The sequence below is a fragment of the Dermacentor andersoni genome, chromosome 7 (genome assembly GCF_023375885.2).
Source record: "Dermacentor andersoni chromosome 7, qqDerAnde1_hic_scaffold, whole genome shotgun sequence".
NCBI lineage: Eukaryota > Metazoa > Arthropoda > Arachnida > Ixodida > Ixodidae > Dermacentor > Dermacentor andersoni.
Window position 1 is genome coordinate 83150888 of NC_092820.1, and position 13457 is coordinate 83164344.

The following is a 13457-nucleotide window of genomic DNA, read 5'->3' on the forward strand; positions in this document are numbered from 1 at the left end:
GAAGCTCGTCGTTGATTAGCGTAAGGAAGTCACATGTATTGCAAGGCGAGCCAGAACGTAGATAAGACGAATACAGTCGGCGAAAGAAAACAAAAGAAAAAAGAAAAATGATACGACACTCTAAGAAAAGTTTACACCCTTTGAGGTGTATATCTGCCACACAACAACAATGACCATCTGCCTTGCTTGCGTTTCCTTTCTTGAAGACGCCGCGCCCGCTACTTTCCTGTCGGGAATGCTATGCCATACGGATACCGCGCATGCCGTTCGTTACTGGGAAGTATACCGGGCTCGCAGCGTTAAAGAAAGGAAATGCGGACAAGACAGATGACGTTTATTGTTGTGCGGCAAGATACGAGTCAAAGGGCGTAAACTTTTCTAGAGCGGATCACTCCCGTGCGCGACAACATGCAGAATCCGAATTCCAAATAAACGGCTGCGCTACGTGCGGTCTGTACGGATTTGTTGACGTGAACCTACTATGTGCTAGCGAGTTAACTGATTCAGTAATCGACACGGCAGCACGGCCCATGGCAGCATCGTTAATGACCGTTTCGGCGTCAGCGGGAGTCGATGGCGATATGACAACAAAGTTGCACGCGTGCTCCCTCCCGTCTGCTGCCCGTTTCGAGAACGAAATTTCACAGCACGACGCCAAAGTACTGTTTACGGGGGGTAATCGTCGCGTCGTGTAGGCGACGGCGAAGAACCCGAGAGTGCCAGAAGTGTGAGCCACGAACAGAGAACGTGCGCCAAGAAAAACAAGCACAACACTCAAAGCGCTATGATAGCGGATACCACGTCTGTTCGCCACGTGTATACACCTATATCGCGCAACTGCATATAGCCTCTCACTTACACAATCGGGAACGTGCGACAGCATTCTTGTCGCCGCGCGCACTTGCGATATTTATCGACACCGAATCCGCGACAACCTTCAAGCGTTTCCGCACACAGCAGGCGCGTCTCGCCGCCCGTGGACAAATCGATAACAGCGACGATCCGGCGAAAAACAGCCATCGCCAGAGAGCAAAAGCAAGCTACGCGTCTTAGTGTTCACGCAAACGTGTTTACGTAAGCGGGCATGGAAAAACACACGCGAGGCCATCGAGCAACACGAGCTGAGGGGCTGCACATTCGACGCGGGTTGTACTTCCAGTGGCGCCGCTCTGAATGCATGCACGGAGAGCTTCCCTGCTATAAGCCACTGGCATGATGCCCACTGCTTCGGCGAGGTGACTCCCTGGTACGCTCGACACAGCGTCGTAAAAAAATTTGAAGGTATACATCTCTCCGAAGGCGACGCATCTAGCAGACAGGCTAAAAGAAGTAGCAGTCGTCGTTGGCCTTAGAAAAGCACCCCTTAAGATGTGCAGTCCAGGTTTCGATGTAAAAATACAAACCCGCCTGAAGCTTAAGGCAAACGCGCTGTCCCGGTGCTTTCTATGGCAGACAAGCGGGGTGCCGAGGAAGACGACTCGAGACGATAAACGGACACACAACTGTAGCCGCTGTATATAGCGACGCGGACGACGACTTATATTTGGCAGCGAAAAAATTCCCCTCACATGTCGTGCCGGTGCACACAAACACGTTTTCGGCAAACTGTACCACACAACATTCTAGACGTACTACACCACACTACAGCGCGATTCCAAGCCGTACTAAGATCGAACAACGTGAGGCTTACGCCGAGTAGGAGAAGTGCCCCGACGGCGGCCTTTGAACAACTATCGTCTGCTATTCAGACTAGGCAAACAACAGTTGAACAGACTACAGTATAGCAACTATCGCCTGCTAGGCCTCACGTAAGAGATCAAATATACCAAATATATCGCCATGTTACATCCTTTTCTTTAAGTACGCCCAATCACAAAAGACACACACACAAAAAGAACCCGACTCAAAAGTTTTCCTCTGTGTCGTTGATGGCGTTCGCTTCCCGAGCGGCATCAGCACAACGTAACGCAAAACGTAACACAAGACGGCCTTCCGGATATATATGTATATGTGCAGCCCCTTTCGCCCAGACACCGGCAAACGGGCGGCTACGCGCATGCGCAAGCGCACCTCCAATCACGGCACGTATCCAGTAAATGAATCTAATTAAATATTGATCCTCGCATCGCGTATACCTGAACACCCCGACCACAATTCGCTTGCACAGCTTGACCCCACTTCGCGTCTTCTTAAATCAGCAAGCATGAGGGCGCGTGACTCGGGATTCTTATTACCGTGCACTGAGGAGGCCATGAATAAACAGCGCTTCCCCCAGAAACTTTCGGCCCGCGTATTTGCCGGTGCTCGTATATTCTTCTTCGTATACCCGGGCCATGCGCGCCGACCTGCATGATTCGGTCGGGGCGTGGTTGGCGCTCTATCTCGTTTGTAAGCCTTTTCGTGCTGCGTACATATAAGTCGCTGGATTAAGGGTCCGGCCGGATGGACTCAACCGCGAAGTCTGCGTTTTGAACGACTATACATACATGCGCGACGCAGGAGGACGATAATGCTTGCAATTTTCAGCCCTAGCCTTCTTTTTTTTATTATTATTTTTTTACTTTTTCCCCGAGTGCTTGCGATTTTCGCAATGAAGGCACTGGCGAAACGAAAGTCAGAAAGGAGCGGTTTCATCCCCGCCATATTGCCTGCGGTGGCCTGTCGCAATACCGCTTTCTCTGTTTGCGTGGATATATTATGCTCTATAGGTACGCGTTTTCTTAAGGAGGCTGCTGCTGGCCAGACGACGATCGATGCAACTGCAGACGGCAGACTTCTGGCTCTCTTCTGGAAAGCGGAAGAGCCTCTCTTATAACTTATGGTCTGTCGCTTTTCTTTTCGTCTGCATCTCTTGGCGCATCCACAAAAAGCGGAGTATGCCAGCGAACACAGATTTTGTACGATACGACGTTTTATTGTTCGTCATCGTCGCCTTTTTTTTTTTTTTCTGATCTCTTATCGTCGTGGAACGAGCCCTGCAAAGGTCGAAACCACAACGCGAGAAGTTTGCTGGAGAGAGTTAGTGAGAACTGGAGAGAAGAAGGAACGAATCAGGAAGCAACGAATTTGCGGTGATCAAGGCAAGTGAAAGGAGGAAAAGAGAGCAAGAAAAAGAAAGAAATTGAGAATAAATGGGATTTCGGTCGTATAACTTAACAATACCAAGCCCGGTTCACCGTCATCCATTGTACGCGGTAAAAGGAGGAAGGTGGGGGGGGGGGGGGGGTGCTATAGACATGGCATAGCAGGCACGCATCGTATACCATCGTGTAGAATGGATCTTAACGCTGATAAAACTCGTCTTTCTTTCTTCGCCTGCACCTAGTTCTAACGCTCGCTTCTTCTGCACATTTCTTTCTCTCCAATGCAGTCACGCCTGAGACCAGCGGCTTTGCGACAGGCCGTCGTCTGCTCTCAACCGGGGCAGCGGCGGAAGCAGGCGACGTTCTGGTCCCACCTTCACAGGAACCGGACGTCGCGCTGGCGCCCAAGAGACACGTAAACCCGCTTTCCAAACGAGCCTCGCACGCCGAAAGCTCCAGCGCTAACGGAGATAAAACACCAACGAGAGAAGGTGACGAACCGAAGCCCAAGCCATCGGCTGGAGGCAATGGGGGCAAAGGAAAGCCAAGAGACAAAGACGGAGACGATGACGCAAGCAACGGCAAAGGAAAACAGACAAACTCGCAGCACCATGGCGAAGGAACAGCGAGCAAGACGGGCGGACCGCAGGTAGAACCTGAAACGCCGGAAGGCACGGACAAAGGCGGCGAACAGGGACCGAAAAAGGAACAAGCCTCGGGAAAGCAGAGGACGCAGAAGGAGGGAGATGATGAGGGAGCAGACGAAGAAAAGGCGAAAGGCGAGTCCGAGGAGCCGGGCCAAGACAAGCCGAGAGCAGACGAAAAGCCGCCAGAAGGATCGGGCAAGAAGACTGGAGCAAAGTCGCAGCAGGCTTCCAAGGGACAGCCGGCGAGCGCGGACAAAGAAAAGGACAAAGAGCCCGGGACCAAGCTGAAGCAAGACAATGAACAGAAGCCAACAAAAGCTGACGGCAACAAGGAAAACGGGGACAAAGTAAAATCCAAGGACGAATCGCCGCAGACGGGCCAAGAGCCGAAATCGAAGGTAGATCAAGGATCAAAGACGGATACGCATCGAGGGTCGAAGCCGAAATCGGTGAAAGAAACGGACAGCGCGAAGCCGGTATCAAAGACAAGCGACAAGTCCACGTCGGGAGAAGAAACAGATTCAAAGTCCGGAGGGGAACCGCAGCCGAAAGAGGAGGACAAACCTATCCAGGAAAACGAAAAACCCAGGGAAGGCGGCTCTGAAGGAGAGGAACCTAAACCTCCGGGAGAAGAAACCGGCCCCAGCCGCAACGCTTCCAAGAACGCTACAAAGGCGGCCGAAGGCGAGGAAGACAGGCGGAAGAACAAAACAAAAGGCGAAGAGGCGGAGGAAGTATACTGCACTAGACCTGGTAAGTGTCGAGTGCCTCTCTGCATGCTCTTTTATGTACCGCCATACAATTCAAAAGAATTAACTTTAACAATGTTGCCTATGGTGTTTGATTCGTCTTCACGTAAAAGAGGCTCGATTCGTGTCAGTATAGTACTGTCGGCCATTCTTGACATTGCTCTATTAAAGCCGCCGACTTCCTGGCTAGTTCTGCATTCAGCGGAACCATAATTTCAACCCATTTCCAGCCTGACCTTACTACAGGGACTTGAACGAGCGTTTCGTTAGAAATACCTTCAAGGTTAAAGACAAGAAACCCCTCTTTGCATCAAGTGACTGACGGTACCCTGGGTACCGAAATAGCGGCTGTTCCGCTATCTCAGCATCGTAGCACTTAAACGTAAAAATTGAACAGCTGTGCAGACTCGCACCTTTTAGATACGGGCGGTGTCGTGGAGTCTCTAGACCACATTCGGGAGATTAAGGTTTTGCCCATATCCGAAGATAGGGCACGCAAACCATCGGGTGTACAAAAGGACACAAGAGAAGTACACAGAAACGCAAGCCGTGCGTGGTGCTTTGGGCAGCACCTGCAGCCAATGACAAACACCACTGCCGCTTACGAAAGAAAAACCTTCGCGAATTTGGCAGCAGATTTGCTTTTTTATAATGTCTGACAGCTAGGCTTCACATTCCATTTTGCCTTCCGTTACATCGTCATGAATATAAAGGCGGTTTCGTTTTTCTTTTTCTTTTGTGACGGATATAGTTTTGTTGAAGGCCCTAACCGCTGTATCTGTATTGTATGTACTGCTAGCCGTGTTAGCCAGGCTATACTACAGCACCTTTGTCGACGTAAATCGCGACATGGTAGGACTAAAAAAAAAAAAAAGTTACTGAACATTGTTGCACGCGCATACTGCGGCACCTATGGCACTGACGGGGTCAGATGTCGCCAGACAACGCACCCCCCCCCCCCCCCCTCCTATCCCCCAAGTCCCCGACTTCTTCCGTTCGAGGTTGGCAACCCTGATACAGCATCTACGCCAAGTCGCTCAGGAATAGCAAGAGAAAAATCCGCGTAGCTTTTATCTTTCATAAACTTTTTTTTTCTTACAGTCGAATCAATCCTTGTTGGTTTCCGTTTGGAGCTTTGTCCTTCTGAGAACTGGGTGGTGGTTTATGCCTACCAGGACGGCCGCGTCCCGCAAAGGGACCGGAATAAAAAAAAAAATGAAAGCTTTCTTCGCCACGGAAGAAAAGTTTTTACGTTGACTATATGGCAGGTCCCGATCGCGATTAACCCCCGTCCTCATAAAGCAGCAACGTGTGTCTGCAAATACAAACAAAACAACTTTCATCGGGCCTCAGTCCCATATCTCACGCAATACAAGTATATATGCCAACATTTGTACAGGTACAACTATATTCTTTTACCATTAATGTGTCTCCACTCCCCCTCGGCTCTTTATTTATATGCGCCCTTCTAACGATGTTTATTTACCTTTGTTTCAGCCTATCCCCGATAATCCCTCATGCGTTCACTTTTCCTGTTACCCTTTACTTTTTTTCTCGCTCGGTGCGTTTTCATTTTTTTTTTTTTCGTGCTTGCACATTTTTCCCGTTGCCATCTTCCGACCGATCCCTGGCCTAAGCGTGTCATAGTGCGCTTGCATCATTGTCCAGGACAAACAACAGCAAAACACGTCTTCTATGCAGGCGCGGATAAAAAGTAAAAGTAAAAAAAAAACACGGCAAGGAAAACAAGGTGAGATCGAGTAACGCTTTCTTTTTCTTTGCACGGGGCGCAACTTTCATCACCTAGCAGCGATATATCATCGGCGCACACGAAAGGGGGGAAAATAATATTAAAAAAAACATACTAAGTGGAGCTGGCCATTGTGTCGTTGCCTGGCACGGCAACGGAGTACGTAATAGTGCGTGTTGTTCGATGCCATGCAGAAAAAAAAATAAGAACAGCTCAACTTTTTTTTTTCTTTTTTCTTCTACGGCACCAAGTGCAAGGCCATTAGAGCGGCAAGTTTCTGGTCAGCTGAAAGCTCAGGCCCGAACGCCTCAGAACGCGTTGTCCCCTTAGCTCGAGAATTTCGTCACATGGCTGCAGGGTAGCGGTAACTTCACGGCGCGGTATTTGCGCGTTGCGGTGAAGCGAAACATGCACCCGCAATCACAATCGAGCACTGTGGAGCCTGCAGTGGAAAACTGAAAGTGCCTCTGGCCACGTTGGAAGGTGGGAATGTCCCGCGCGTGCAAAGCTCGGGAATCGATTGCACATACAGGGTGACCCACATAACTTTAGCCAAATCTCAAAAGATATGCAAATGTCACGTAGCTCGACAGAACCAAGGTCACTTTCTTAACTTTCTTAACGAAACGTCGTTAATGCATTCGAGCACAAAACTACCTGGAACGCCAATGCATTTATCCGCAAATTTCTGGAATTAATGTCTCGAAACTGGTGTCATCATGAAAATTCGTTCTAAGCGGATCCGCTTTGCGAACCCCACGGCTAGAATTCGTAAACTGCAATAGGGGCCATAAGTTAATTAGTTAGAAACTTAATTAGTGATTTTTGTTAATTAGTCGATTATGCATTTTTTTCTGTCCAAGTAGTGTCCACCGCTTCGAGTAGACCAGCTCATCAACTAGAATTGCGGGGTCTGCCACAGGCAACCTTTAAGAAATTTTGAAAGTGTTCGCTGAAACATCCCTGTAAACGAACCCTTTTATCGGCAGTGTGATAGCAGAGTATTTTGTATATCCCCAGAAAACCGCCGCTTGCGCCTTTACTATTTAATTTATATTGTGGCGCCCAAGCCTTCCGAGAAAAATAAAGCGTTTCTGACCAACTTTGACTACAGGCTTCGTTAAAACGCGCACCTGAGTGCACATGTGAGAGCGTTTTGTTGCGTCCCGCCGCCGCAAGAATGCCGCAGCCACGACTCAGACGCGAACTTTCGCCCTAGCCGATATCTGCACTATATCGAGTGGCGTGGCGGAATGAATTCAGCCACTGCGGATTTGCACACCCGCTTCGCGAAACGCGGTACAATCCCGTGCCGACCGGTGGAGAAATGATGTCAACACAGCCGAACATTTAGTATGCGCAGCCGCTTTCGAAATCGATTTTCTTTTCCCCGAGGATTTCATCAGCAAAGAGGATGTTATTAGCACGTGGACAACTGCAGGAATGATAGATCGTTTTTCTGGCTCGAACGAGATTATGCTAACGAGCAAATGCTATGCAAAAAAAAAAAAAAAAAAAAATGCCTGGCATGTCACGATGCCTTGTCAAAGGAATTCACAGCACTGCGGAACACGGGTCATATGAATCGAAAGTTGGACAGTGAAATGCATTTAGCGTTTACGGGGACGCCTCGGTCGCTCAATAGGGTCCTGAAAGCGGTGGGGTGGGGGAGGGAGGGGCAGAATGTGGCTGTTCGAGTTACACCGTAATTGACAATTTTATTCTCGCGCTATGCACAGAAACACGGAAACAGGAGAACACGGACAAAAGATTGGTGATATGTTTTCGCAAGCTCTTTTATCTGGTTCGCGTTGCCTTCACGTCGGTGCAACCCGGTGACAGCATCACCGCTAGTGACACCCGTATACAGATACTAGCTCTGCCGCAGTACCGATTCACGCAAAAGTCCTCGGATGCGGCAAAAAAAAAAATGGCTGGGGCTTAGCTAAGGTTAAGCCCGGATATCTCGAAGCGAAAAGGTTCGGTGATGCTTATGGTTTAGCTTATGGTTATGCTTTATGATTTAGCCTATGGTTATGCTTTATGATTTAACCTATGGATATGCTTACGGTTTAACTTATGGATATGCTTATGGTTTAAGTTATGGATATGCTTACGGTTTAGCTTATGGTTATGCTATACGTGTGCCTTGTGTATTTATGCAAATTGCTTACCAATGATATATACCATAAGTTATGCAGGATTATTAAACTTCTTTATTCATCATTGTTGGGCACATCGTCGCGATTTCTGTACAGCCATAAACACAGCTCTCTGTATCGGTAGTATCACTCTCTTCTCCTTCCATGTTGAATGCGCACGCCTATTCTCTGGCAAGCGGTTATATAGTCGGCCTCCGCGATAAACACGCGCTAGCGGCGAACGTCAAACGATGACGCATAGCGCGCGGCAGTGGCCACCTGCGCCGACTCCGAACACGCTTACGGAGCCAATTCCGACCCCGAACACGTTTACGGAGTCAATTCAGACATACGCCGGCTCGCGCGAAGCGCGGTGCTGACTAGCGTAGTGAAGCTTTTCGCTTCAAAACTTTCTCGAGCAACAACTCGCGCATTCCATTCGCAGCGTACCACGAGTTCCCGCCGGACCTGTTCTCGCACGATGCCCGTGCCAAGGGCGGCGTGGTCGTCCACATCCTGGTCGTGCTCTACATGTTCTACGCGCTGGCCGTGGTCTGCGACGACTACTTCATCGCTTCCCTCGAAGAGTGCTGCGCCGTGAGTGTTGACCATCCCGAGAGTATCTCTGTACAAAAGCGCTCGGACGCCTGGTTGTGTATACGTACACCGGCCACTACATACAATAAGTCGACACTTGTGCCGCATGTTCTCCTATAGAGCATACACCGTTTTCTTCCAGAAAAAACATGTACGAATAATTTTTTTAATGGCCTGTGCCATAAGCACAAATCTAGTCATCTGGATTGCTCCAAGAGGCGGACATTACTTGCACTGGACATCAAAACGCATACTTGACCAATTAACCCTTTACAGATGAGACATACAAATAGAAGAAAAAAACTGCTTGCTTTTCATCTAGCTGTGTAAAGCACATTGAGAATAAGCATATTCAACTAAATGAAAAATAGGTTTTGCAGAAACTTCTTTTAGCGATAGGGAGAAAATTCCAGGCACAAAACTGGAAGCAGGCTTCGCCCCAAGCCACATACGTTTTCGTTCGGAATTCGCATGGACAGCTCTCATCATATATGAACCATAGGTGTAGATTTAATTTGCTTTACATAACGTGTGCGACACCACCACGGTCGGAGACAGGTGTGCATCTTCCTTCTCCTCCTCCTCCTCTGATGATGATGCCTTTGTCATTGGCACACACTCGGGAATATTGGCCAAAAGTCGGGCAGGCCTTAGATATGTGCCAAAGGAATAAATTTACCGTGTTTTCAAAAAGAAAAAAGAAACTTGAGGCGCATGCTAAACGTTCTTTTCCTCATCCAGTGTTCTGCTTTAAACGTTCGCTACCTGTCACTCAATGTTGGCCGAAGACATTTCGCCTGGAACTTCGTACTCAATTCCAAACTCGGCACGAAAAAAAAAATTCTGTGGTACGCTGCCTGTAGACAACACTTCTCCAAAAAGGGTTAACAAAATCTCACTAACGAACTTTTTAACTAATTATTTTAACGCACATATTGCAATAAACGAATTGAAACCAGTGGAAGCAGGCTTCGCCCCAAGGTCCATTCACTTGGAACGTATTTTCAAAGTATTGCACCAGTTTTGAGGCAAGCGCTGTCAAAAACTTGCGGTAAAAATGCACTATTGTTCCGCCCACTTTTTCAGAGGGCCCCCTCAATAGGTTCGGACATCTCAAAACAGATAAGTGCGCGGCGCGCAGATCATGCGATGATTGCGTCTGCGTATCTAAAAACTGGTGTCATTCTCAGAATTCGTTCCAAGTGTATATGACTTAAGAACTGATCGGCTACAATTCGTTAGCGAGAGTTCTTAATTGGTCGATTACACATTTTTATACGATTCCTCGCGCAAATAATTTTGGCCTCGGAGTATAATCACGCTCAAGGAGCAGAATCGCACTACATATGGCATGGGCAAGTTTTTAAAAAAGTTCCGTTAGAGATAAAAAAGAGCTACATAAGGACAGAGAGAGATGAGGGCGTATATACGGTTCTAACGTCTTTGGCAGCACTAGCAGGCTTCGTCGAAAGCGCGTGCCAAACGCAGCTTCGGGGACATTTTCGTGTTAGGGTATACCGATGGCTCCGTGCTTGACAAAATAACACTAAAACAGACGAAAACAAAGAAAGACATATCCGCAAGGGAAATCTGTTAAGTATTGACGTTCACGAACAACTCTTCGTGCTACTCTACTCGTGCTGTCAGTTACTTCACTTCTGTCGGGAGGCTAGCCCATAAGGGGTACTGAAGCCCCCACGTTACTGGCGCTGGCCGCGAGCGAAGCCGTTGCCGACGCAACAGGTAGCCCGCTCAGTTCCAACAACACCCGTCCAAACCGCTTGCCTACAGTAGTAGCCGATCCGTAAGACAACTTGTATACTGTCGAAACGCTGCAGGCACGAAACAGAGGCTGAGCATTCCTAACTATATATATACAGGGTGTCCCAGCTATAACGTTGACCAAAGTGTTCGAAGAAAAAAAGAAAAAAAAAGGAAGATTAAAAGATCACGGCACAAGATACGATCATAAGAACTAAGGTGTTCAATTGCCAAAGGTCTGACGACCGAACTACCGTAGGTCTTATAACCATACCTTCTACCACGATCTTTTAATCTTTTCTTCTTTGAATAGCTTGGCCAACTTTAGCTAGGACACACGGTATTTTAACTGTGCGTGTAGCTGGCGCGTTGCACGTGACCCACGTGTTCAACCATGTATAGGCACGTTTTCTCGACTGCGGACTGCTTAGTGCGAAAAGGTACCGCACACGTCGCGGTCAGCCGCCCCCGTGATCCGTGACGCAAAAGAGTGACGCACGCGGCCTTCTCCGATGCAGCGGCTGAACCTGTCGGAGGACGTGGCCGGGGCGACCTTCATGGCAGCGGGCAGCTCGGCGCCCGAGCTCTTCACAGCCATCCTCGGTGCGTATATTACACTCGAGTTCTGTGCACCCTCGACACGAGCTGTTTGTTGCAACGACGCACTTCCTTGGCGAAGAAAACGCGTGCGTTGCACAGAGTGCTTTCTTTTTTCTAGCTGCACCAAATTGTTAAAAAGGGCCTGCGGCAGATAACGCCTATTCCAACCCCCGATTTAGATTACTCGATGAAGCGGCCATTACTTCAATGAAAGATGAAGATGCATAATTGAATAATTATAGCTTTTTAATGATTTAGTTTACGACACACATTTCAATCTATACGAGTTGTACCTAGTGAGTATGTAAGGATTATCGACTTGGAACGAATTCTCGGGACTACACCAGTTTTGAGATATTAATTTTCAGAGTGTCCGACGAAATGCATTGGCATTCCAATTACTTTAGTGCTTCAAGGCATAAAACAGCATTTCAAAGGTAAGCCGCAAGTTTAACGGCGCATATCTCAAAACAGGTGCCGGCCTCAGAATTCGTCCCAGGTGAATATGCCTTGCACACTCACTAGCTAGAATTCGTAGATTGAAATATGTGCCGTAAGGTAATAAACTAAGTTAATTAGCGTAATTATGATAATCGATAATTTAATCATTTTGATTTCTCGTAGAAATAATGGCCGCCACATCGTGTAGCTTCGATAAAGAGTACAGAATTATGCTATTTGCCACTGGGCATATATGTTTTTTTCAATTTCGTGCAGCTAAAAAAACATCCCTACATATGCAGCGTGGTTACAACTTACTCCGACGAATAAGCCGCTTGAAAAAGTGCAAAAAGTAAGCTATTTCAATACTACAGAGGACACTGTGCTGTTTTTAATTTCTGCTTAACAGATCTGCCCTTCAGACTGCGTTCGTGGAATAACATATGTGCGCCCTTTATTGTAACTGTCTGCTTACAAGAAAAAAAAAGGGGGGGGAGCAAGTACGTGCCTGCTCCAGCAGAGCTTTATTGGGTAAGCTCGCAGCAAATTAGAAAATGAAAATCCTCAGCACAGGAGAAGCCGAAGATCAATTCAGCACGTACATACAGTTACTCAGACCGAACGACGAAATAAAATTAAAAAGAAAAAAAAAAAAAGATACGACGCGTGTCCTTTTCTTGCGCCAATCTTGGCAGCCTCAGAAAATTTTCGGGTAAAGGAGGTCTGTATACTGAGCAACGTTGTGCACGTTTATTTATTTTTTCGCTATATATAGCTTGTTAGCACAGGTGAGTAAACAGGTTTGGATGTCTCCAATTTCGTTTAGAAACTAAACATACACGAGCACGAAAAGTGATTCAGCTGAGGGGGAGAAATTCGAACTGGTGAGCTTGACCGCTCAATCCCTTAATTTCTGTATTCCTCGTATGGTATTTCTGTCACGGACGACGCAACAATGAAGTGCACGTCCACTGAAGCGGACACTCAATTAAAAAAAGAAGCTCGAATATCGATCGCCTAATGGTGTGTACGGGAGGGACGCAGTACCTACAACAGCGGCGCGGGCCCGTCACGTGCGCGAAAAGCGTGAGCGAGACGAGACGGTCGGTGCTTTCGACCGCCCCCCCCCCCCCCTCCCTCCTATATATTTTCTCCGCGTTTTCGTGGGTGCATTATATCGATGGCTAATCGAAGACGAGACCTTCGAGCACGCGAGGCGCTCTTGCCCTACACGTTGTTAAGGCGAACGAATATATAGCTTTCTCCGGCTCTCGCCATATTTTTTCTCCCTCCAGTCGGCGGCCAAACTTTGCCGATATATGCGAAGGCGCACGAGCTCTCACGCGAGAGCATGGCCCCCCGGAAAGCCTTGCGCCTTCTGGCCGTGGTTCTCCGCCACATCGGGGCTCGACCCTCCGAGCCTGTTGTCCAGACGCGTTTGTCGCCTCGTCTTGCCGGCTGACCCACATGCAGCTTCGCTTATAGGCCTCACCGCAGTGCGAGAGGGATTGGTTGGAGGAGCGTCCGGCCTCCTTGGAGCAAATAGTCTCGTATACACGCTCTCGGATTTGTGTCTCTCCTGGAGTCGGGCGTCACACTCTGAGGGTCTATGTAGCCTAAATCGCTGCGATGCGTCTCGATCGAAACGAGCAGCTGGCCTATATACGCTACTGGGACGTCACGCGGAG

The 13457-nt window shown here is 48.3% G+C and overlaps 1 protein-coding gene across 1 annotated transcript in view; it reads left to right on the forward strand.

Annotated features, from left to right (window-relative positions):
* LOC126534191 (sodium/potassium/calcium exchanger 4-like) overlaps positions 1-13457 on the forward strand; it is an 86899-nt gene that overhangs the window by 33282 nt on the left and 40160 nt on the right. The window contains exons 2-4 of the mRNA XM_050181448.3: positions 3371-4483; positions 8816-8967; positions 11247-11331. Coding sequence (XP_050037405.1) covers positions 3371-4483; positions 8816-8967; positions 11247-11331 — 1350 coding nt within the window. The remainder of the gene's footprint in view (positions 1-3370; positions 4484-8815; positions 8968-11246; positions 11332-13457) is intronic.